The following is a 25,881-nucleotide window of genomic DNA, read 5'->3' as shown; positions in this document are numbered from 1 at the left end:
AGAACTGTGAACTCTCTCAGTATTTGAAAAACATGGGGTTGAGAAGGGTTAGGCAGGACAGGGGAGCGGGAGTACATTGTATACCTTTTGTTCGCTTAGCACCCTGCAACATAGCAAATTCGTTGACGTTTTGATTGGAGGCAACCGGTTTGAAAATGACATGTCATTTCATGATCTCCACTGTTTTTTGGCAATGAAGTACTAACTGGTAAGGTTGTATTTCAAAAAAAATGATGTGGGCCTCATTGTATAGGAAGCATACTATAACATAACATGTGTACAGATCATGTTAAAGCAATCATGCTATCATACTTTTCGGGGGAAAACTTGCTTTGACATGTCTAATTTCAGGAATAATTTCATGTCCAGAATCACAAATTTATATATTATATGCTAATCCTAACCTGACCATTACACAACCACTTTATACTAAAGGGTTAGAATCAAGAGTTGTATTCGTGGATTCTGGACATGAAATTATTATTTATTACCCTATAAAGTTCCTAATAATGCCTTTATCAATGGATAAACAAACAGTGTTCAAACATTTAATGAGTCACAAGAGGAAACAGGACAAACCAAATCAGGAAGACATCACTTGGAGAATAATTCATAACAGTATTGTATATCATAGTGAACGTATTAAAATGTATTGAGGCAATTGAAATTCAAAACAACTCGCCTTCGTTGTCTTTGATGGAATAGTCAACTCAGGCTTCGCCTTCGTTGACTATTCGCTCATAGACAACTCGGACTCGTTGTCTAATTGTTAATTAGGTATATAAGGAACCGAATATTACCATATTACTTGTAGTTAGTCACTGAAGAAGCCTTAACCGGAGAAACGTTGGGACGTTTTATTATTTTTAATATTTTTTAACTTTTATTCAAATTTTTCTTTTCCAACATTATGACGTCAGACTCCGTAATTTTGACTTCGGCTGTGTTCGGCAACTTGCCGAACACAGCCGAAGTCAAAATTACGGAGTCTGTAAAGTCGGCACAGTGGTTCGGCACAATAATTCTGTGGTAGAATCGAAGTGTATTTTCAAGCCATTATTCAATCATCATTTTAACGAAGTACAGTTGTTTTTCGAGAATAAAACCATTTGGTAAGTGTGTTAACATATTTCCTTTAGTTTGTACGGAATGACGACGAATACAATCTTTAAACAACGCAAAAACTATGACTCTTCAGTGAGTCTTCACGCGATATTATTTAAACTGTGACTGTCGACACAAACGTGGTTGTTTTATAGCCAAACCACGTCTTAAAAGTGCTTCCACCAACATATTAGGCGTTGCTTACCAAAAGTATATAGTCATGTCATAAAATATTGCTTTGTTTTGCAATACGAAGTGGCTATTCGTACTGGAAGGGACAGTAATCGATTGCAACAAACGTTATTTTCGTATCGGAAATCGATGTTTGAATCCTCGGCATACCGAATAAGACTTGTAAAATTTTTCATATTTTTGTTTTTATTCGTGTACAAATTTAGCTTAGCAAAGCAAAAATTTTGCTCTCTTCAGCCAAGACGAGGAGCTTTAGGCGAAAGCTTTATTGCTAAATCATTTAGCAATTACTAGGAATACAAGATTTGTTATTTTCGCGCCGAGCTCCGTGCTTTTGCCTACAGAGAAATATAAACTTCTCTCCTTGCAATGCAATTTTACTCTTGAGGCATCTAAAGTTGTCAAATATGAACATTTCTTACAATCTGCTGATGTTTTCTTAGCATTTTGAACATCCCCCAAAATTATTTAGCATCAAATGTGGTATAACAACTGCCTGAATAGACGAAACACTTCTCAACGTTTTGACCTGCGGCTGGTTGTTCAAAAGCTGGTTAAGCTAACCCTGGGTTAAAGCAAATCTTTGCATCGATTTTTTAAACCGCTTGTTTACAAAGTTGAATATCTTTTTTCATAAATATTTTCTGGATCGATAGAAGTCATATTTTCTAAGATTTTAAAACGAACAGTGGTTCAGAAGCACATAAACGAAAATATACTGGATTAAAATTTAACCCAGGGTTAGCACTAACCTAGCTTTGAACAACTGGCCCCTGAGGTTCCTTTAAAATTATAATTGCCTTGCAAGTTGCAAAGGAAATGGCATAGTGTAACACCACCTTAAACTTGCTGTCGAAGGCTTAAGTGCAGATCATACAAGCACTAATTCATAGGTGTGCCAAACTAAAGATTTTGGAAACATCAGACAAATGAATTTCAGGCAAAAATTTCAATATTGAGTACAATTGAGTATATTGAGTCCAACATATAATGGTCTCTGGGGGGTAGCCCCATCCCCTGCCTTGTATGCTTATGCTGCAGTTTATTTTAAACCTGATTGGTAACCTGGCTAATTGGAGACCAACTATGTCCCTTGCCACCTAACCATTCTGTATGGTAAGCATTTTGTTATAAAATAAATACATGTGATAGTTCTACAAACTGATGATTTTACACATCAGTGGAAGAGTACTGTCAGTTATTAAGTTAACAAAACTATCTGTCAGTGTTTCTTGTTAACCCATTAGCTTGCAATGCACCCAGATGTGACCTACTTTAGTATTTTACTCTGTCTAATGTCAGATGATTTTACTCATCAGTGGAAGAGTTCTGTCAGTTAATGAGTTAACAAAACTATCTGTCAGTGTCTCTTGTTAACCCATTAGCTTGCAATGCACCCAGATGTGACCTACTTTAGTATTTTACTCTGTCTAATGTCAGATGATTTTACTCATCAGTGGAAGAGTTCTGTCAGTTAATGAGTTAACAAAACTATCTGTCAGTGTCTCTTGTTAACCCATTAGCTTGCAATGCACCCAGATGTGGCCTACTTTAGTATTTTACTCTGTCTAATACCAGATGATTTTACTCATCAGTGGAAGAGTACTGTCAGTGTCAACTATGAATGGTTTTCACTAGCTGCTAAATAAAAGGCAGGCATAATATTCAGTAGAGATTTCTGATTTTCTGTTGAGAAAACTACCCACATTGCTTTCTGGTTGCATGTGTCGTAAATTAAATACTTGCAATACATTCAACTTGCCGTATGTTTAGAAATTCATTGCTGTGTCAACAGGCCCTTCAAATAATTCCTATAATCTTTTGATGTCTATTAAATGTATTTATAATAATAGTCACAGAAGGCAAGTGATTACAAGCCTATATATGGCTTGTAATCACCGAGCCTTACTGTATATACATATAATACATATTGGAGCCAGTCCTAGAAGTTAGCCACGTGCACATTAACAATTTTCGTCTTAGCTCTTCGCCGAGATGAAAATCTTTTACACAAATAAATAAAGCAAAATAAGTGTGAATACAAACAAACATTTACGATCTTGCTTTTAGAAGCTTCGCGATTCTCGCCGAACTCATGGCAATAAAGTATATGTTTTCGGAAATTTCTTAGGATTTATAATTTCCTAGGAAATATGGCCTGACGGGGCCAAATTTTGGGGGGCCAAATTTCCTGGGACACCTGCTCCCATATAAACAGCCCCTAAGTCGGTCGACCATTCGCGGGGAGTCGACCAAGTTCAAGCCTCAATTTAAGATAGAATATAACATTTACCTCTGAGATTTTTCAGAAACCACTAGATCTTTACTTCTTCTGTAACTGCATTTATATTTTTTTGATTTATTTCGCAACGAATGCAAAAATTTTAGCCAAATTTTTTCTGAAATGCGATGAGAAAATAGAGCGATCTCATTGGTCGAGAGCTCACGTGACAACTTGCTAATTGCTTGGTTAAAATGCTATTTTTGTACAAAAATGGCATTTTATACACAGATGAGCTATATACTCAGCTATATAGCTAATGCATCAAACACAGATGAGCTATATATCTATAAAGTAGATGATGAGATAAACCTCATTAAGCTTCATTAGCATCTGGTTATCTAACGTTTGAATTGCATTCGACGCGACCAAAACGCGACGCATAACCAAGCAGCACACTCCGAAATTATATTAAACCCCGTTTTTACACGATTTCGTAAATCACTGCTCATATTTTGACTCCTTCCGAAGAGGCGATATAAAAAGGCAGTGAAAATTTAGAACAACCAAAAGATTGATTGTTCTAACCAATAAATCTGAGGTTACCAATTTTAGATTTTTACTGTTTTGACAGTGAATGCTTATATCAACCAGAATGCAAAATTGAAAGTCATGTTAATTTGTTTCAGCCATATTGAACACGAGGCAGTGATGGTTGAGGGATATAGCGAACGTCGGTTTCAAGAAACAGTAAGAGCGGAGTTGATGTGTAATATCTGTTTTGGTGTGTTGAGAAACCCCAGGTTATGCGAAGCAGAAGAACATCAATTTTGTTTAGGCTGCATAACCAGATGTTTGGCCGAATCAAACAACTGCCCAGTTTGTCAGACCCGACTTACTGTGGCAACGCTGAAACCTCTTGGCCGTTTCTGGTTGAGAGCTTGGTCAGAGCTTAGAATCAACTGTGAATACTACAATCAAGGCTGTCCTGAACAAATTCCGCTTGGAAGTTTGCACGTCCACGTGGATTGTTGTCCTTTCCGTCCGTGTGAAAAATGTGGCGCGCAAACAATTGATGAAGATGGTAGCAACGTCCACGACCAAGATATCTGTGAGTTTGGTACCACTGTTAGGGAGAATTTTCGAGATGTCAAAATCATTGAAGAAAAATTGGAAGATGAGTTTGCTTCTCACAATCGAAAAGGAAGAAAATTCGATGAGAAAATAGAGGAATTAGAAAAAAAATTGGAGAGGTACTTTTTTTTTTCTTTTCACTTTCATGTCACATATGAACTGATTTTATAAAAATATGACAAACGCCATGTTGTTGTATTTCAACTTTCAAACCTTTACGTTTTGTAAACCAGCAAAGCTAATGAACATTTAGAAGCTTGTTGGCTTGAGCCATAGTTTCAACGTATTAGTAATAAGGTATTAGTTTATTTTTTTAAATTGTTTTAGCACACCTCTCATGAAATTAGCATGATGTTCACTGACAAAGGGATCTTGTGTAGGGGAATAATTTTTGTGTCCCGGGTATTACCTATGGATTACTTTTCCACCCGGCGACTGAGTCACAAAGCAAAGATAACAGTCGATATTGAGCGTAAGGAATTTAGTCCCGAAAGGTTTGCACATTCATTTTTCGCACGTTGTAAGGGGATGTAACAATAATTCACAAATATTCCTGAGTTTGTTATGAGCAGAAAATATGCTTTAACGGACTTGGTGCCGTGTGAGAAAATTGGAAAATTAAACGAGACTTACCTGTAAGTTGAAGTTGGATTGAAATTCTGTCACATGGCTGGGAGGCGAGGGAGATCACATGGATCTCCCTCGCCTCCCAGCCATGTGACAGAATTTCAATCCAACTTCAACTTACAGGTAAGTCTCGTTTAATTTTCCAATTCTGTCACATGACTGGAGGCTTCAGGAGATCCCATGAGACTTTAAAGCTCTGACACATCCACCAAATCACCATGTTGCCACATATATATGATGGAGAATATCAAGTTTTATAACATACATTAAATATCTCAATAGATATTTTCAATCCATAGCACTATGGTCAACAATTGTAACTAATAAGTAACTAGTCTGCCTATGCTGATAAAAGAGAACCCAACAACAAACCAATTTCAAAAGCTGTGACTTATAGTTCAAGCTATGATTTTAGTACTGTGTCTGCCAAGCAGACCTTATCTAGAATTGGTTTATGGTAGAACTTGTGAAAAGTATTGGCTGATGCCCATCCGGCTGTAGACAGAATTACATCTAAGGGTATGTCCCTCTCTTTTGCCTTTGAAGATACAGCTGCTCTGGTACTGTGACTGGTAAATTGACTTGTATCTATGCCAGCAGCTGCCATCACATTTTTTGTCCACCTTGATATGGTATCTCTTGAAACACTTTTATGTGGTCTGATGAAACTTATAAATAACTTTGTCTCTGTGTTCCTCAAGGGTTCTGTTCTCTTAAGATAAGCTTTCAGCACAGTTAATGGGCAAAGAGTTTTGTCAGTTAGGAAAGGCTTGATTTCTATTGGTTTTGTGTTATTATTTGGTCTGCTGGTCTTTATATGTTCCAAAATTTGAAATGTACATGAGTTGGGTCTCAAAGTCATACCATCTAGGCTTAGTAAGTAAATAGATTGTCCTCGTTGTCCAGTAGCTAGTAGCAATAGCATAACTAGCTTTAACGTGAGTTCTTTCAACGTGATCTGCTCAAGTGGTTCTATGGTCTTGAGATAGTCCAACACAACATTTACGTTCCAAATGTACTTATATTTTGGTTCTGGTTTTGTAATCTCATATAATCCCTTGAAGAACCTTGTAACCAGTGGGTGCGATCCAAATTTTTCTTGACCAACATGTATTATTGTCGACAAAGCAGACCTGGCAGTGTTTATAGAGTAATAGCTCAGTCCTTGCTTGTGTAGGCTATTTAAGAATTCAAGTGCCTGACTTATCTTTGGGCTACTATTATCAATTTTCCTTTCACTGCAAAATGCCAGCCATTTTTCGACATAGGTCTTGTATTGGGCTTGTGTTCCTTTTCTCCATGATGCCATAAGGATGTTGGTAATTTCTGCTGAAAGGCTTTGCTGTGTGAAGGTGTTCCTGATAAAGGACAGACCATTAGTCGTAGGCTCTTGTGTAGTGGGTGTGGTTCCTTGATGTGGGCATGGATCAATAATTGTGGTGCTGGGCCTATGATCCATGGTTGGCTGTATAGCAGTTGTAGAACTTGAGGGAACCACGGTTGTGTTGGCCAAACTGGTATTAATAATATTCCTTTTGCTTTGTCTTGGTTTATTTTCTGCAGACACTTTGGGATCAAACTGAAAGGTGGAAAAGCAAAGAAGTTCAGTGTACTCCAGCTTATTGTAAAGGCATCTACATATGTACATCCTGGGTCAGGTTTCCAGGAGCAGTAGACAGGTAATTGATTATTAAGTCTGCTAGCAAAAAGGTCAATGGCCAATTCTGGAAATGATCTAGCAATCTCCTGGAATTGGAATTTGTTCAAAGCCCACTCATGTTTGTCTGAAAATTTCCTGGATCTGTGGTCTGCAGTTGTGTTAAGTTTGCCAGCAATGTGTACTGCAGACACCCAAATGTTCTTATTTATGCACCAGTTCCACATTTCTTTTGCTAATTCATTTAATTGATGTGATGTGCTCCCACCCATGTGTATAATGTATGCAACTGCTGTTGTGTTGTCTATTTGTAACTGCACATGGATCTTTTTTGACAGTTTGCAAAAAGCTTGGAGCACAAAGAAGGCAGCCTTCAGTTCTAAAACGTTTATATGGCTTGTGGCCTCACTATCTGTCCACCTTCCTCCAGTGCTTTGGTTACCAAGGGCTGCCCCCCACCCTTTTTTTGAGGCGTCAGTTTGTATGACGATATTGGGGTTTGGATGCAGTATCTCTCTGTTTACATGTGTCATGTTGTCTATCCACCACCGCAGTTCAGCTTTGGAGGCGTCGCCCAGCTGCATTTGTGATTTGTAATCACCCTTGTTTTGGGCAAGTGCTTCTGTTTTGTCATGTTCTAAGCTGCGATAATGTAGGAGACCATATTGTGCCCCAGGGAAGTTGGAGACAATAGTTCCTATAACTTCTGCTACTTCTGATATTCTTGCATACTGTTTATTATGCAGTTTACCACAGATTTTTATAGTTTTATGTATTTTTCCCTTGATAGGGGATACAGTCATGTTAGTAGAGTCAAGAAGGAATCCCAAGAAAGTAAGTCTCTGTGTGGGATTAATGACTGATTTTGTTGGATGCAAATGAAAGTTCAACTTCCTAAACAGGGATATTGTGTTTTCTATATTCTCACAACATTCATTATGTGTATCTCCTTGTAAATAGGAATCATCTATATATCCCATGTTCAGGTAACCTTTGCTATGTAATGTTTCATAGACTGGTTTAAGGAGCTTAGTAAATATCCTTGGTGCACAGCTTAAGCCATTCGGTAGGCATGTGAATTGGTACAGTTGTTTTTGAAATACAAATTTAAGAAATTTTTGATGCTCTGTGCATATGGGTACACTATAGTATGCATCTTTCAGGTCTATTGATGCCATGAAGCAACCAGGCTTCATCATTCGTATAGTTGTTTCTAGTGTATCCATCTTGAAATGATGGTATTCAACATACTCATTGAATTTTTTCAAATTAAGTATCATGCGGTGTGTGCCATCTGGTTTAGCCCGCAAAAATATAGGAGAGATAAATTCCCCTGGTTCATTTGAAGAAGGTACAATAACTCCCTTTTGTAGGAGGTTTTCAATTTCATTAGCAATTATCACCTCTTGTGTACAGTTAAAATTACTAGGTCGTGTACTTTCCTGTTGTGGCCTTTGCCCTAGGCAAAATTTTATTCTCACACCCCTTACAAATTCTATGATAATGGGATCAGAAGTGAGTTTTTGCCATTCGCACAATGCATGGGCAATTTGCCCTGCAACAAATTTTGGTTGGTTGTCAAGTAACTTTTGAATTGTATTAGTTCTTGCAATTTCATTGCTTACCATTTCTTCCTGTGCGGTATGTACATGAGATTCTACTTGTGGTCGCCCTCCTTTTTGAATTTTGATCTTGGGTTTCGGCCTTTGGACAAAAAATCATTCCGTGGCCTTGCGTATGGTTGAAACCTTCGGCTGCTCTGGTATCCCTGCATACGCGAGCCGCCGGACTGAAACTTTCTATGACCTCCATGACCTCTTGATGAGGGCGGCCGCACTCTTTTTGCGAGTTTATTTGCATCTGATATATCTTTAGTGAGCTTTGATAAATCTCCAAACAGGTATTCTGATGCAGCAGGGACGGTTGTCGAGGTACAAAGCGCCGAGTAGTCTCTGTGAAGGTCTTTTTTCATCGCTTGGCGTCTCGATGTGTTTATGTCATCAAAGCATTGTGTTGCTAGTGTAATAGCATCCGTTAGTATTGTCACCACCTTTTTGTCATTATCTCTGGTAGTTTCATCACCGTTTTCGATGACTAAATTAGTCGCTTTCATCATAGCAACTGTGGATGCAACAAGGGCGTTTTGTGTCTTTTGCGATTTTGAGTCGCTCGTGCGAACTTGTGCGGGAATTTGGTTCCATATCAAAGGATTCACCCGGGGCGTTCGCAAACCCTCGACATTTCCTGGGCGTGGATACTTGTCCACTCTTACTTGAATTTTGTCCTCTTGTAGTTTGTCTTTGAGGAGTCCCTCCATAAGTTGAACGAGCTCCTCGTCAACATCTGCACCTGTTTTCTCAGTGATGTCTAGCTCCTGGACAACTTCCGTGAGCAAGTTCTTACTCAAGGTTTTAGTCTTAATTAGTGTGTCGCTTTTGCTGCTTTCGTCAGCAGCTTTATCGCGAGGAGTTTCCCCGTCGCTTTCGCTCAAGTTAATTTCACTGTCGGAGGGGTTGTTTATCAGCGTATTCACCGTCTGTTTGAGGTCTTTAACCTCCTTCATCATTGACACAAACATTTCCTTCATTTCTTGCACATCATGTGTGCTTTCGATTTGTGGTTCGGGTTCTCTGTGCCCGCCATTTGCACAACGACGGTGTCGTTAAATCGGCTTCAACTGCGTTGAGCCTGAAGTTTTTTACTCAATCTCACCAACAGCGTTGGCGTTATAGTTTTTCTTTTTGTATTCTAATATTAATTAGTTCGCAACTACGTTGGAACCTATAATAAATTTGAATATCTTCTCTGGTTTTGCTCTGACTTGCTTCTTTTGCAAAACTACGCGCGCAATGACTTGCGCATGCTCCGTGCTATCTCATGGGATCTCCTGAAGCCTCCAGTCATGTGACAGAATTAAATTCTAAACCTCTAGATCGTTTGAAACTGCCTTATGCATGACTAGCCTATGTTCGTAAATACTTCAGCAATTGTTACAATAACAAAGCAATTTCAAGCTCGGTGACTACAGGCCTATATTTACACGCCTTCGGCTCAGTGACTATAGGCTTGTAATCACCTCCCCTTCGGCGACTAATTGTTGAATAGATACACGGAAAATGTTTTCTATTTCTTATTAAATGTAAAGCTTTTGTGACTAAATTCCTTATATATATATATATATATATATATATATATATAATATATTATATATATATATATATATATATAGTCGTTGTCAAAAAGGTTGTCCTGAGCAAGTATATGTATATATCGATCACGTGACATTATTATGCATCAACACGCGTGGGATTGTACAAGCGTGTTAATTGCGAGTTCGTGTATAGCAAGGTGAACGATTAGAAAATGCCAAGACAATATTCGGATGATTGAAGGTGGAGAATGGTTTATCAACGGCTGTTCTACGAAAGAATCATCGACGAAATTGCAGCACAGCTATTTGTTTTTTCAAAAACCTATCTATCGTACTCTCAGCACCTTTTGGAACACAGGTGATGTGAAGCCTTGCCGTATGGGTCGCCTAACAGCGAGCGTATCTTTAATCCCACACGAAGAATATATTATCATGGACTGTTTACTGCGAACGCCGCAAATACAGTTGAATGAGATAGCAAGCTATATCATTAATGCTACTGGCTCTGCATTTGGCCAGGAGACACTGTGCCGAGCTCTCTATAGGCTTGGAATAACACGCAAAAAGGTACGAACATTATGACATTATTTAAGTTGGAATATATACTTAATATACCGCACGCTGGAAATCATAATTATAACTATATTTATAAGACGCAAGCCATTCCACCTTTTTCCAATTTATTACAAGATTCTAGTTGTTCTTTATCAACTCTTCAAGCCAGATTTTCTTTTTCAGATGCAGGGAATTGCCCTTCAGCGAAGAAACGATATTAGGCTACAATTCATGGCCGAAATCCGCCTTTTTGACCCAAACCTGCTCGTTTTCCTCGATGAAACAGGCATTGTATGTACTAAATAATACCTTACTGTAATTGGATTGCACAAACTAGTAGATCTCTTATTTATTTGGTTCTACGCTTTAAGGATAAACGAATTGCTCGGCAATATGGATATAGTGCTTGTGGGATACCGCCTGTTAAGAGCGACTATAGCTATGCACGGTGGACACCGCGCTTTTCCATTATTTCGACAATATCGTGTGATGGACTTCTTGCGAACTGTTTGTTGAAGAATCCCGAAGAAAGATTTGAAACACGCTCCTTTATCAATTTTCTTGATGAACAGCTTTTGCCAGCTATGAATCGATTTGATGGGGAAAACCCGCGATCCGTTCTCGTTATGGGTGAAATTTGAATATAATTAATGCAAATTCGCTGTTCCAACATATGTCTCAAGGGATGACTGAATTTGTGATCATGTTTTGATCTATTAATATCTGTTTAAACAAAACTTGTTGATGCACAAAGATGCAACTGTTAAAACTAGTAATATGCATATTTTTTAACAGATAACCACCCAACACATGTACAAGAAGTTGTAGAACGAGTGTACGACAGACCTGATATGAATCCTATTGAAGAGGTTTAAATATAGCTTGCTATCTCATTCAACTGTATTTGCGGCGTAAACAGTCCATGATAATATATTCTTCGTGTGGGAATAAAGATACGCTCGCTGTTGGGCGACCCATACGGCAAGGCTTCACATCACCCGTGTTCCAAAAGGTGCTGAGAGTACGATAGACGGTTTTTGAACAAACAAATAGCTGTACTGAAATTTCGTCGATGATTCTTTCCTAGAACAGTCGTTGATAAACTACTGTCCACCTTCAATCATCGGAATATGGTCTTGGCATTTTCTAATCGTTCACCTTGCTATACTCAAACTCGCAATTAACACGCTTGTACAATCCCACGCGTGTTGATGCATAATAATGTCACGTGACCGATATATACATATACTTGCTCAGGACAACCTTTTTGACAACGACAGTATATATATATGTATATATATATATATATATATATATATATATATATATATATATATATATATATATATATATATATATCACCGGTCACCGGAATTCGCATTCTCTGAATTTCAGGCTCAACTAGACGGGACACCTTGGCTGATATTGTCCTACCAAACGACAACCAAGATATTGTGGTCAGTTGTGAATTGGGTTTTTTTACATGATACCGTAATATCATGTAATTAAAATATTACATAATATTATGTAAACCTGTAGAATAATATATACTCAATGATCCTTAGTAACCTTAGTTAACCTTACATGCATGAGTAAGGAAATAGAAAAGAAACGTAACCGACATAACTTGGTTTGGGGCTAACCATTGTTGTTGTTTACTTGCTTATTCACGCTGTATTGCGTAGGGGAAACATGTCATAGTTTTATTGTTTCTTCTCCTAGCAAACCATATAAAAGTCAGAGCACAACTCTTGAAGGCATGCATTATACATAAGGCAATAGACTGAATAGTATCATTGCTTTAAAAACGAAATGAAAGAAGTAACGTAAAAAGAACCACAAACCAAAAGAAAAGAGAGAACCATTACGATAGAAAGAATTGTCAAGATATCGAGAGTTGTGCTCGGACAGATAAGTTGAACTGTTTAAGTCATATTAAGTAGTATTATATATCAAAAGTTATAAAGACGTTAATTGTTTAACTATAAGTATAGTGTCATAGAATAAATAATTGAAAAGTAATCGGTTTCACGATCTTTGTTGCGAGTGAATTGAGCCAAAAGCGCAGCCATTAGTAATTAAAAGAACCGGCTCGTAACAGTTTCTAGAAGGGTGAAATTGAGCAAGCTAATATAAACCGTACATGATGTAAACTGCTGATGTAACAACAACTATTAACAGATTTTAGTACATGTAATGATATGCCTTATATATGTGATTCTACCTCCTTCGCAGGCGCTAGGGAGCATTTCGGGAAATACCCGCAAAATATCACCGCCTGTCGTATTTGCCTGTCGAAAAGGGCCTGCGAAGGAGGTAGTGTGATTAATATCGTGTAGCAAACTCTCAATAGTCTATATCTACAGGATATTGTTAAAAACATTGTTTCACGTTATATCCAATGATCAGGGGCGTAACTAGAACGATAATTGGGTGGGGTGAATATTCATATATTCAGTTTGCCCGACGGAAGCTATTGCAATTACAAAAGAAATCCGTAGGGCAGAACTGGATATATGAATATTCACCGCCCCAATTATCGTTCTAGTTACGGCCCTGCCAATGATGACACTTGCACTTGCAATGGTGCATCCGCAGCAACTTATTCTTTCGTATATTTCCTTTAGATACTGATTGTTTTCACAGTCTATGAGCACTGAAATATTACCATTTTGATGACTAAAAGTCAGGCTGGCTTCGTTTTTTCTCGGTCATGTCATAATGTAAATCATGGATATTCATCAATTATCATTACGTCATTGCTTGCAAATTGTTACATCAATTTTCGTCCAAGCGCAAACTGCGAACATTTTTTCGCGTTTTTTCAACTGTCAAACATGACGTTTAAGAAATTGAACGGGAGAGAATCAGGGGCGCCGTGGCCGGGGGGGCCAGGGGGGGCCATGGCCCCCCCCCAGGATTAAAACCTGTCGGAAATTTATGAACATTGCATGTTGTCGGAGTATATCAATCATAACAGAGACTAAGTTATTTTTGCATTTGTGGCTGTGTTATGCTGAACAACCCAAAAGTATTTGAACTATCAGAAAATAGACGCGGTTATTTCTAATATTATACGGTACGACACTACCCCAATTTTTTATTATACTGTTGTCGCGCAGGCTAAACTAGCTGTTTCGTCCGAACGTTTCCGGTTTCCGATAAACATATTTTCTATTAATATAACATTACGCAAGGAATGTAATTTTCGAAATGTCGGAGATTGGCGCGATAAAATCATGAATGGCGATGTATCTTCGACCGCATTTATTGTTCAGTGAGTTTATACAGTTTATTGCGTTATATGGTGACCGTCTAAAGAAACACCAGCATGTTCCGTGTCAGAATGCTGGAGCTACAGCAAATCCTTTTCAAGTTAGTACTTTTAGTTAAACGCTTCCTGAAGTTTATACAAAGATAAGGTACCACGATAGTACAGCGGAAGAACTAAACTGATGAGAGGATTGAAGCAATTGCTAATATGTTTATATTTTGGTTATAAACAAATGTTGCGTATATAGAATACGCTGTATGCTCATCCACTAAGATTACAAAGCTATAATAGAGTATCCTGAAATAACGTATCGCGTTATTTGTTAATGCACGTGGATTAGAAATCTCTGTAATACAGTTTTCCCACAAACAGTTAACTGTAACAAAAATTATTCAACTACTCAATTGAAAAGCGTATGTAAAACGTGAATATTTATCTGTCATATTCATTGTGCATGAAGCGTTAATTTAAATTAGTAGACATAGCTCGTGATCTTTGTCATAGCAACTACATGCGCGTCCTTGCCCAAAACCCCCTGTCAGTTTTATCAATATTCGTTACTTTTTTCTTATAAAGATGTCGGAAAAAAACGTGCTGGTCGGAATAATGTTGCCTTTGGCCACCCCTACATTAGCACACCCACGGCGCCCCTGGAGAGAACAGACTTTTCTCTTTTTGGCTTTCAAGCGCGCAATGCTGAACATTGCGAAATTACAACTCAATTTGACCTTGATAATCAACTACCGTCACGCATTGCGCACTTGAAAGCTAGGCTGTATAAAGAGGGCCATACATAGATATTAGTGAGTTTGGGAAATACAACGGCAACCTCATTATTGTTATGAGCAGAACCGATGCGCAGAAAGGACTTGACTTCCAGATGAGTGAAGAGCAGATTCGAGCAAATGACCTCGCCCAGTTGAAAGTATTCTCAGCTTGGCTAACAGCTCTGCCACTTGCTGATGAGGGCTACATCCTGACCAAGCGTGAGTTCTTTGATGCAATCTACATGCGTTATCGATGGCCTTTGAAACGCCTTCCATCTTTCTGCGCCTGTGGAAAGTCGTTCACGGTCGATCATGCCCTGTCGTGCCTGAAAGGAGGCTTTATCCATCGAAGACATGATGACATCCGTGATCTACTTGCTGCTGCTATCGATGACGTTGCTTACGATGTCTCAATTGAACCTGCCCTTGCTCCTTTGACTGGCGGGGTTCTTCCATCCAGTGCTAATTCAGCCGACGACGCCAGAGTGGACATTGCTGCGAGAGGTTTCTGGCAGAGATGTGAAAAGGCATTTTTTGATGTAAGGGTGTTTAACCCATACGCCTCTACACATCGACGCCAGACGTTGAGCAGCTCGTTTAAAGCCAACCGGAACGGGAAAAGAAGCGACATTACAACCAACGGATTGTAGAAGTCGAGCATGGCTCCTTCACACCGGTCGTCTTCACCGCCTTTGGCGGATGCGGAAGAGAGACCCAACATTTTCTCTCCTTCCTGGGTGCAAAGCTTGCTGACAAGAAGAATCAGTCTTCATCTATGGTCCATAGATGGTGGCTAGCTGGTTACGTTGAAAGATCGCCTTTGCTTTGCTTAGAGCTCGTGTGGTGTGTGTTCGTGGCAGTCGAAGTTGGAGGAATGTGTCCATCGCATCACTTAATGACATCACTTTGTCGGAATGGAAATCGAACATTAGGGAGTCTAGTTAAGTTGTTTTTGTAAATAGTATGTAGAATCGATTTTCGTTATTTTGCCTAGTACTAATAAACGTATATAAGTTTTTTATTTATAGCTCTCCTGTCATAGTCACAATGTCGGGTGCGGCCGTGCGGATACCTTTGATTAATTTGGCTTTATTTTGGCTTTTTTTGAGAAAAACAAGACGCCTGTTCTGGCGTTAACTCCGGCGCACGTGCCAGTCTTCAATATAGAGCTTCTGAACATAAACAATACAGTTCATATTCGCATTTAGATGCCTTGCGAACCTAAATGTTCGATCGCGAAATTCAGAAGCACATCGTACTTTAAAAAGTATAGAAGTTAAATCGTTCAAGAATGTAAATAAACGGCATGATACATTCACTTTGTTTTACACTTTGCCTTTGGAATTCGCGCTTATATAGTTATATTATATCTTCAATCCTGTGCAAACTATGACGAGTCAAAGCGCCCATACACGACCACATCATTTTGTTAAACGGCGAAATAGCAGCGATATTACTAAAATAGGACCAGAATCTACACGTATTAAATATATTCTTACCCCAATTCAGTCTAAACTTAATCGAAAAGCATGAAAACAACGGTTTATTTGTTCCTCTTGGAGGAATTGCCGTATCATGCGAGCGAAATCGAATCGCGCATCGGAAAATTAGCCAAAGCTGTGCACCACAACTCTTGGGAGACAAGACTGGGACATATATAAATGCAATCACATACACATTTTAAATACTAGAATGTTTCGCGCCATTACAGACTTCCGACGACGAAAAATAATAAAAAAAAACAAATAAAAAAAAACAAACCAAAACCGAGGCGAATTTTCAACTCCGTCGCTGACGCCGGAGTAATTAGTTTGCCCTTTTTTGGTAGCTTTTGGCCTTTTTCAAAACCGTATTTGGCCATGAGCATGCGCAAATTGCTAACAGTAAAGAGTGAACCGTGAAGACAGTGTTGAAGCAGAGCGGACCCGCCGTGAAAGAAGCCAGTTTCAGGTATGTCATACCGTATGTTAGCATTTAATTTGTCGAATTGTTATAGTACTGGGGCCGGTTGTATCAAGCCCGTTTAGCTTAAACGGTGGATAAGTCAAAATTAAATAACACTCTTACAACTCTCTTGAATGAGTCAACTTGAATATTATGCACTGAATATGTAGTTGTAAACAGTATCTTTATATTAACGTCAAACACATTTAATTCGCTTGTTGAATAAAACGGCAGACTTGCTTTCTGTTTTGAACTTAACCACCGTTTAAGCTAAACGGGCTTGATACAACCGGCCCCTGATGTGGAATAGTATGTATCTAATCGGACGATCTGAAATAGTATGTATCATCCATTGTATCAAAAAGGAACACACAAGCGTTACCGCGATCGCAGATTGTAGACATGAACTTCGACGGCCTTCAAACAAGTCTTAAAATGTAGACCGATCTAAGATAGGTGTTTACTTTTTACACATGTTGTCCATCAACATAGGTCGTTTGATTATAGTATAAATTTCGATATTTCAAGCGGGCTTCGAAGAATTTGTCTCAACAAGTGTGTTTACTGTAGTTAATATAAAGACAGTTTGTCAAATGTAGTGGCTCAATAGCAAACAGTTTTCAAATGTAGTACCCTCACTGAGGCTACATACAGTATTTTCAAAGCGAGTAGTTTTTACAGTAGTTTTTTGCTGCAGACAAATGTATAAAATATAAAATAAAGAATTGATACAACAGTGCTAACATTTCATAATTCAAAATTTCGTGTTTCAAATTCCCTAAATTCTAAATGTTATTTCCTTGAGTTTTCTTGTGATGATCAGAGGAGATGTTGTAACTAATGTAGTAGATTTGTACTCTTGTAGGAGAGGTTTTGACTAATTTTTTAGCACAATTAGGGACCCTAATAAGTATTTTACCCTTGTTCTAAAATATTTCTGTGTGCCCTTGTGCACTTGGTCTGGCTTTAGGGGCTGTTTACATGAGCCCGGTTACCCAAGATTCAACGAAGCGTGAGAGGACTTTGAGATATTGAAATAAGTCTTTATGACACCAAACAAGCACATGCTATAGTTGTGGTGATTATACGACTGCCAGGGATCATGTTAACTGCTCATTTCAATACCTCAAAATTATCTCGCGCTTCGTTGAATCTCGGGTAACCGGGCTCATGTAAACAGCCCTTTACGCCATGTTATTTGTGCAAGGTTTCATATGCAACTTGTCTGGCAAAGCTGTTGCAGGACAAATTGCATCAAGCATTGTGCAAAGTAATGTTCATGGGTTCATGTTTCTAAATTGGAGTTTTGCATCAAGCTCTAAAAATTCCCTGCGTGGCCCTGTGAATGTGTAAATAGCATTTTAGCTTTCTCTTACAAGAAATGTTCTCTGTAGCTTCATGGTTAGACCACTGCTTCACAACGGCAGAAGTTTAGGTTTGATTTCTGCTCAAAAAGTAAATTGGGCTTTTTCAACATTCCTTCCCGATGTATGATTCTGCCTTCATTCTTTTAAAAGATCCTCAACATTTACTTTATCATTCTGAATGCAACAAACAAGTACCTAATCCATTAGTGATACCAATATGTAAAAGTTCCATCCAGTCAGCTGCAAAATGTTAGGTGTATAATAGTGTAATAATTACTTTTAACTTGCATTGATTTCAGGTGCATTGACTTATATTACTCATGGCGGGATTCCAGGTGGGTTATGATCCAGATCGTTTCATTTCACCAGTTGATGAAGATTTCCTCTGTCAGATTTGTCGCTTTGTGTTGAATGATGTACGATTGTGTAAAGACGAACATTGTTTTTGTTTATGTTGTATATCACAACACCTTCAATTATCATCAACATGCCCAGTGTGTCGACAAATTCTCACTCCAGAAACTTTGAGATCTCCCCAAAGATTTATGAGGAATCTTTTATCAGAGCTGAGAATCAGGTGTAAATACATCAATCGAGGGTGTCCTGAAGTAACTGCACTTGGAAATCTACAAAATCACGAAAGTGTTTGTGAATACCGTCCAGTAACATGTGGAAACTGTCACCTTGAAGTAAATGCAAGAGATGCAGGCAACCACTCTTTTAATAAATGCCGAGGTTTTGTAAATCTTGAATCACATCAAGTAAAAGTGGATGATGATTTAATTTTTATCAGAGAAAAACTAAGAGAATTCAACTTGAAACAAAACGAACTGAAAGAAAATCACGATTTACAAAGGCAGGAAGTAAACGAAGTCAGCAAGTGCTGTAAAACTTACACGAATATGATTCAAGATGAAATGGCAGGAATGCACGAGGAAGTAAATAAAATTAAGGTAATTAACGAAAATTATTCTGCTGGTTATAATTCTTGTTCCATTTTTAACAAAGCTGATGATTTTCCACATTCTGGCAACTGGTGTGCACCACCTCCCCCGGTAACCGCGCTGGGTTTATCCCTGCCGAATAAAATCCATTTGTCATAGTTTAAAATTTATGCCCGCAAAAAGTGACACAAAGGTGAAATTCAGTCTGATACTCAGTCTAAAAACCAAACAAACTTGATAACAGAAGTACTGTAAGTATATTTTTAGTTTTTTCAAAATTTGCGGCTTTAGGTTGTATTTTCCCCTTACATATATCGTATGTTTATTACTTTTACCTAAATACTATATTTGGTTTCATCTATTTTTAATATAATTCATGTGTATGGTGTCATCTTGGAGAAATATTTTGACCTCTGTATATGGTAATTTAGGAAAACGTCAACGAATTGGGATCAATACAACATATATGCCGTGAAATGGCAGAAAAACATGATCGCTTTAAGGTGAGACGTCGCTTGTTTATGCTCACTATTAATAAATTAAATCTAAACCCCGTTTACATCTGCATCATCGACAATGGTTACTGGTACTGATAGTTTGATCGATAAATTGACCGCGCCCGAAGCAGTTCGGTATAGTGTAAAAACAGGGCCCTAAACATGGGCGTCATCGGCAGATGACAAACCCCTCCACAGGAATTGGGAATCTGACTTAAAATTCCAAGAACAGCAAAATATTTTATCACTCGAGGTGATTTTAAATACGAATTGTTAATTCTTACTACATAGCCATAGACGAAGACAAGAACATGTCAACCTTGAACAAGTACGATCGTACTATAGGGACCAGGAACTGCGTAACCGAGTTTAATTTCTGAACTGCATTGTATTTATAACAATGGAGAGGACAATGTATTTCTAATCGTTTCCGTTTACTTATATATAGGCTGAATATTAATGATATGCATATATTATTTGCTGCAAATATATCAAGAATTACTTGTAACTTGCTTCAAAGGTCAAAAGTAAAAATTCGAACTCCGTCAATCGATGCGGAATATTGCTTAGAATAATTGTGCCAAGTTTCATTCCGATCAAACAAGTAATGCTAGAGCCTTAGGGTTTTTTTTAAAGAGCGTCGCCCCCTAACAACAACAAGAAGATTAGCAGCGGTTAGGGACCAGTTCCTGGTCCAACAATAGACAATAAGTATATGATGCTACACAAACTATCGAATAATAATAGTACATACTTCTTCGTTTTGCACGCAAGTTCAAGCGCAAAAAGGCAATACCGCAGAGCGTTTTCCATGGAACAACCCAATTCATACATATGCCATTAGAAGAGATACACAAAATATGTTGATGGCCCGGTTTATACTAGAGACGGATCATCCGTCAGGACAAACTTGGGCAAGCAAAAGATAGTTCGTCTTCTAGTTCGTCTGTGTGTAAACACGGGCAAACAGACGGATCATCCGTCATTCCCCGTGCATTTTCTAAACGCGCGATTCTACGTAGTTCGGCTAGATAGTTTGTCTGTTTTTTATACTCAGGCGAATTATACCTGGCAGACGGATAATCCGTCCCTAATATAAATCGGGACAATTTCAAACTTCTGTTCGTGCATAACTCGCAAGAATGTACCCTGTGGAATGACCACAAGAATGACCACATCCTTTGACAATAATTTTGTCATTTTGTCTATACCGTTAGTGCTTACATTTTGACCCAAAAGGTTTTCCCTACACAATGGCGTAGCTAGCATCGATAATTGGGGGAGGGGGGCATATTCATATATTCATGTTAACAGACTGTAAAGACAATTGATTTGAAAGGAAATTAATCCTGCGTATCACGAATATATGAATATGGACCCCCCCCCCGTCACAATTAGAGGGCTTTAGATTTGACTACGGCTCCCGCAACGTCTACGATATTCGTCACTGTGGCGCGAAACAAACGTTGTATGCATATGGCACCTCGTGCTGGCATGATAAAACTCTGCAGACACAATGATAAATGCATGTTTATCCTGTCAAATATTTCGGAAATTTTACGCCTACTATTTCGAAAAATATACATTATCAAAGGCCACGGTCATGAAAAATAGTTTTCTCAAATTATTTTCTGGAAAAAACGAGAAAATGTCAACTTTTATTGCTTTTTAAATCACGTAGTGAGGACTACGAAGTTTTCTTAAAATGCCGTAGTCAGATAAGCGTGAATGTGACGAATCTCGTAGCGGTAGCGAGAGCCGTAGTCAAATCTAAAGCTCCCTTAGCTAAATTATCGTGTTGGCTACACCACTGTTCTTCTTTCAAACGGTTTGCTTTTTCATCCATGTTGTGTGTCACTATAGTGAGTAGTGATGCTTGACGCTTCTATAGTACAATTACTGCACTAAAACAAACTATGTGTGTATGCATGTTTTAACCATGAAACATGTCGTTTTATAAGTGTGAAAACTTCTTCAAGTGTGCTTTTCTCAGTTACTCGATTACATCCAATTTACTGGTCATCTACTTGCATGGGGCTCTTGGTAGCCCAAAGACTTTTGTTTTCTACCATCCATTTCAAATGTTGAATTTGTCCACCATTTAACTTTAAAAAAAATCCTCCGGGTGGTACCTGCGTACCTGCATGTAGCCATTTTGTAACCCTGCCTCGTCTTTACCTATTGAAAGTGTACTTTATGATTTGCTCTGCATAATTGTATCTTGTCTTCGTTGATTATATCGTTGGTTAAAATGTTCATATTGTAATTTACAAATCTCAGGATGAGTTGAAAGATCAGATCTGTGAAATGGCAAGAAGACAAGATCAAATGGAGGTAAGACGAGATAAAATGTTTGTAATTTTTTGAAGTATATACGAAGACGTTATGTACAGCTGAAAACTTCTCTTCCGCCATCTTCTTGGGAGTAGATTAAAACAAAATAGGCAGCAGCATTTTTGAGATAGTTACCACTATTTTAAAACTAAATTTATGCTGACTGATTGTGACGGAAAAGTACCGATTGTCTAGCGCATTGATAGAGGTACTCCTCTGATTAATTAAATACAGAATATTTTGGGAAAATGCCCAAAGTTTTCAGTCGTTGAAGATGCCGTTTAGAATGGTGATTTTGGTGTGATTCATTTTCCGTTGGTATGAATGAAAGTTTTCAGAGTACAGGCGATTGTTTTAACTCTCTTTCTTTGTTAAATATTATTTAGGAACGTTTGTACAGTATGAATCAAATCCAAACAAATATAAGCTGCAAAGTAGATAAAATAGAGGTAAGAAAATATTGTGGTAATATTTGAAAAACTTCTGATTACATTCTCTATTGAAGCATGTGGGCAACCTTTTTGATGATGCGTCAAAATCATTGAACTGAAAAGATCTGGAATGCTACCTCCGGATATTCGAAGCTAAATCCTTAAACGTCTTGCGTTTAATACGCAACAAAAAACGCGGTCTTTTTCACCTGTCGTAAAACAAAATCAACATACAAGCACTAAAAACACCTTCGATGTAAAGTGCATTTCCCGCCGGAAATTAAAGGGGGGAAATTCATAAGTTAGTCGTTTGTTCTTAACAATGATTTTACGAGGTCCAAACTTTCTAGTTTGAACTTTTCTGTGTGTACATAGTTGCTCAGTGTCTTTATATAGGTTGAAGACAGGGCGGTTCTTGTTTGCCTGCTGTACTATGAATAGTGTAGACCGGAACTGGTCCTCCTGTTCTACCACTGCATGGATTCACTGCTCCTTTTGAAACAGGTTCGGCTATAACAATTGAAAGCAGGATGTTTTGTTCCAAGGATTTGGCTTTTGTTAGTCGTTTGCGCCATTGATGAGGTTGCGATGTCAGGGGAATTCGATAACCCTTTGCGGCGTCCAAGACCGACTTGTCTGAAGTTATTATTTCCTAATTTTCTATGAAATGTTATAGCCGACCTGCTGTCTAATTCTCGTCCAAATTAATCTCCCCTTTAATTCCCGGAACCCTATATAATTCAGTATGCGAGCAGGCTACATATTTATGACCAAAGGACTGGTTTTAAACGCAATCATCGACGGAAATATATAAGGAATTAAATTGAACGTCAAGTCATAGGCGGCCCAATGGCGAGTGGTATATTTGAAATAAAAATGCACTCAATTTAACGACATTTGTATGTACATATATATGTATATATAATGCTACCTGGTTATATTGACTTCCACTTTTTAATTTTAGTCGATGATGGTTCAACATCAGGAGTTGATGAGTGCAGGAGATCGTGAAAAACAGACGAGAAATGACGCTCAAAACAATGCTCAAGTGATGGATTTCATTCCCATTTTAGAAGCATGACATTCCACCTTGAGTTCTTTTTACTTCCACATTTTCAGTCCTCTCCAGCTTACGTGAGTAATTTTCGAATGCCATACTATGTGAAGGAACTAAAACGATAATTGGAGGGGGTTGTTTATTCGTATAGTTCAGTTCTGCCCGACGAATTTCTTTGTAAGAACTGAATATATTAATACCCCCCCCCCCCAAATTATCGTCCTAGTATCGGTCGTGGTGAGAAAAAGTATTGTTGACAAGACTAAGTGCAGTTGACAACCCAAATGTTGACATCATCTTCGTGAAGTATCAATATGGATGTGTTACAAAAATGAGATCCTTATTATTACAAGCTATCCTGGCGGTGGGTGAAGATCGAACTGACCAGAGAGACGAAATAATAATACCTTTTGGGTTTATAATATTCAGATTTTATTTCTTCTTGTTTCATATGATTATATAATGGGGTGGATGCGCATCCCCTCCCCTAGCCTAGTACAGGAGATGTGCGGAGGAATTAAAATTTTGGGGGGGTTCACTTAATAACTAAATATCTAAAACTTGGGTAGTGGTGGATTCAGGGTAAGTCAAAATAAAAGACACAGCCTAATTTCAAATTCAAAATACCTTAATAACAGCGCCATTTGGTTATTCATTTCTAAGAATTCGTTTATTAATAGTCTAAGTTGGAGCTCTAGCAATTTGTTTTGACTTACCTTGGATTTGCCACTAAACTGGGGGTAAAACTTGTTGCTGTTGTTGTTACAATGGAAGTGTTGATTAGAATAAATACCCGATCTTGATTAATAAATTTATTTGGAAGAATGATCAACTTGATCTGTATGTTTGAATCAACCAATGACTATTCGTTTCTATGACTGTTGACCAATCAGGAACAAGTTTACCAGGGATCGAGCTGTTAATGACCTTTAGGTAATGAATTGGTATAAGATCGAGAGTTCCTTCTATTCTAACTTCAGGAAAGGGTAAAATAATTTATATAGCATCAAATGTGGTATAACAACTGCCAAAATAGACAAAACACTTCTCGACGTTTCGACCTGAGGGCCTTCGTCAGGAGAGTTAGTATGAAATACTAATACAACTCTTACTAACTCTCCTGACGAAGACCCTCAGGTGGAAACGTCGAGAAGTGTTTTGTCTATTTTGGCAGTTGTTATACCGCATTTGATGCTAAGTTGTTTGAAGACGCTGCCACGCTGCTCCTTGGTTATATTGTAAAATAATTTATAATAGCATGCCCTTGTTATCAAAAATACATCTGATCCTTGTCTCCTTGAGGATTTCACTAAGTATATAGGGTAATTGATTGAAGAGGTTCCATGCATTGGCAACCGATTGAATTGTCAATTGAGTTTCCGTTTTTTGCGGAAATCTTCCAATGGGAAGGTGATATATCAATATCGTGAAATTGATCAAATTCGCAAATACATCTTGCAGATTAACGATTTTTCTGTGTTAAATATGGGTGAAAATAAAAGTATTGGTTCGGCCTAATTTCAAATTTAACACAAATGCCTACGCTGACAATCCAAAATAACAACGCTATTGGTTATGCATCGACCGAAATGGAATTCCCATTTTTGCAGAAAACTACCCATGGGAAGGTGAGTGTAAATATCGTGAAATTGATCGTAGTTATATTATTATTATTATTATTATTACAAGTTTATATAGCGCTTATAACACATAGATCTAAGCGCTTTACAATAGTCAGTCTAAAAATTTACAATAAAAATATGACAAACTAAAATTATTTATATACATCTATAAATCATAAGCTATTTTAAACATGTGAGTCTTGAGTTCACTCTCAAGTTCGCAAATACATCTTGTTGATTATAAAAGCATTACATCTCGCTAAATATAGGTGAAAATGGAATTATTGCTTCAACAAATATTGTTGGTCGCTTTTTGGCACGGTCGGACCGTGTTGGTAGCTGAAAGTATCAGGCAAAGTATCAAAGTATCAGGCTACATATCAGGCTACATTTTCCGCATTTTACAATATTTCGGAAGCAAACTTTGTATTTCTACTATTCATTAAATTTCCTTGTATAGATAGAAAAGTAGTCTATAATATCTATTTTATATTTGTTGTTTTTACAATCTGTTTTACAGAATATCTCACCAGCTCCTTTTTTAGCAAGCAGGCCGAGATGGAAGTAAGTTATAGTGTCGTTTTACACTGCTCTGAGCACCTTGTTCAATGGGTTCCTGACGATGTTTGAAAAGGAAAATCGCTTCGTCGAAGCTCAATTTAAAAAGGTAAGATAAAAAGTTGGAAGTGGTGGAGAAAGCACTATAATTGGGGGGGAGGACAATATTCATGGCCTGCCCAACTGCACTATTCTGCACATACGTTTTGTAATCAAACACACGAATCACCCGTGAGTATTGTAAAATACTCGTGGTTTGAATAAGTTTAGCCAAAATTAACATTTGCTTTGTTCGCTCAAGCATTTTTGCGATCAGTATTCAATTGTTAAATATCACATTAATTAAGAGCCCAATACAATACAGGGTTGAAAATGCAAAATTAGGAGCTGTTTACATGAGCCCGGCTACCCGAGATTCAACGAAGCGTGAGAGGACTTTGAGGTA

At 38.0% G+C, this 25,881-nt stretch overlaps 2 protein-coding genes across 2 annotated transcripts; one reads left to right on the top strand and one right to left on the bottom strand.

The window, feature by feature from the left end:
* Window positions 1–6,777: 6,777 nt before the first annotated feature.
* Window positions 6,778–9,500, bottom strand: LOC114538436. Its single transcript, XM_028559613.1, has 2 exons — window positions 8,561–9,500; window positions 6,778–6,857 (listed from the first exon to the last, which is right to left on the bottom strand). Exon 1 carries the CDS (start codon window positions 9,496–9,498, stop codon window positions 8,593–8,595), a length of 906 nt encoding a protein of 301 aa, XP_028415414.1. The 5' UTR covers window positions 9,499–9,500; the 3' UTR covers window positions 6,778–6,857; window positions 8,561–8,592.
* A 7,066-nt stretch (window positions 9,501–16,566) lies between these two features.
* On the top strand, window positions 16,567–24,046 carry LOC114538434 (E3 ubiquitin-protein ligase NRDP1-like). The gene is made up of 6 exons (XM_028559611.1): window positions 16,567–16,632; window positions 18,293–18,946; window positions 19,369–19,440; window positions 21,715–21,768; window positions 22,155–22,217; window positions 23,164–24,046. The coding sequence occupies exons 2-6, from the start codon at window positions 18,314–18,316 to the stop codon at window positions 23,278–23,280; spliced, it is 939 nt and encodes a 312-aa protein (XP_028415412.1). The 5' UTR covers window positions 16,567–16,632; window positions 18,293–18,313; the 3' UTR covers window positions 23,281–24,046.
* The last annotated feature ends 1,835 nt before the right edge of the window (window positions 24,047–25,881 follow it).

Source organism: Dendronephthya gigantea, unplaced genomic scaffold (assembly GCF_004324835.1).
Source record: "Dendronephthya gigantea isolate DGI-Jeju-01 unplaced genomic scaffold, DenGig_1.0 000184F, whole genome shotgun sequence".
In the NCBI taxonomy this organism is placed as follows: Eukaryota; Metazoa; Cnidaria; class Anthozoa; order Malacalcyonacea; family Nephtheidae; genus Dendronephthya; species Dendronephthya gigantea.
This window is presented reverse-complemented; position numbering and strand designations above follow the sequence as displayed.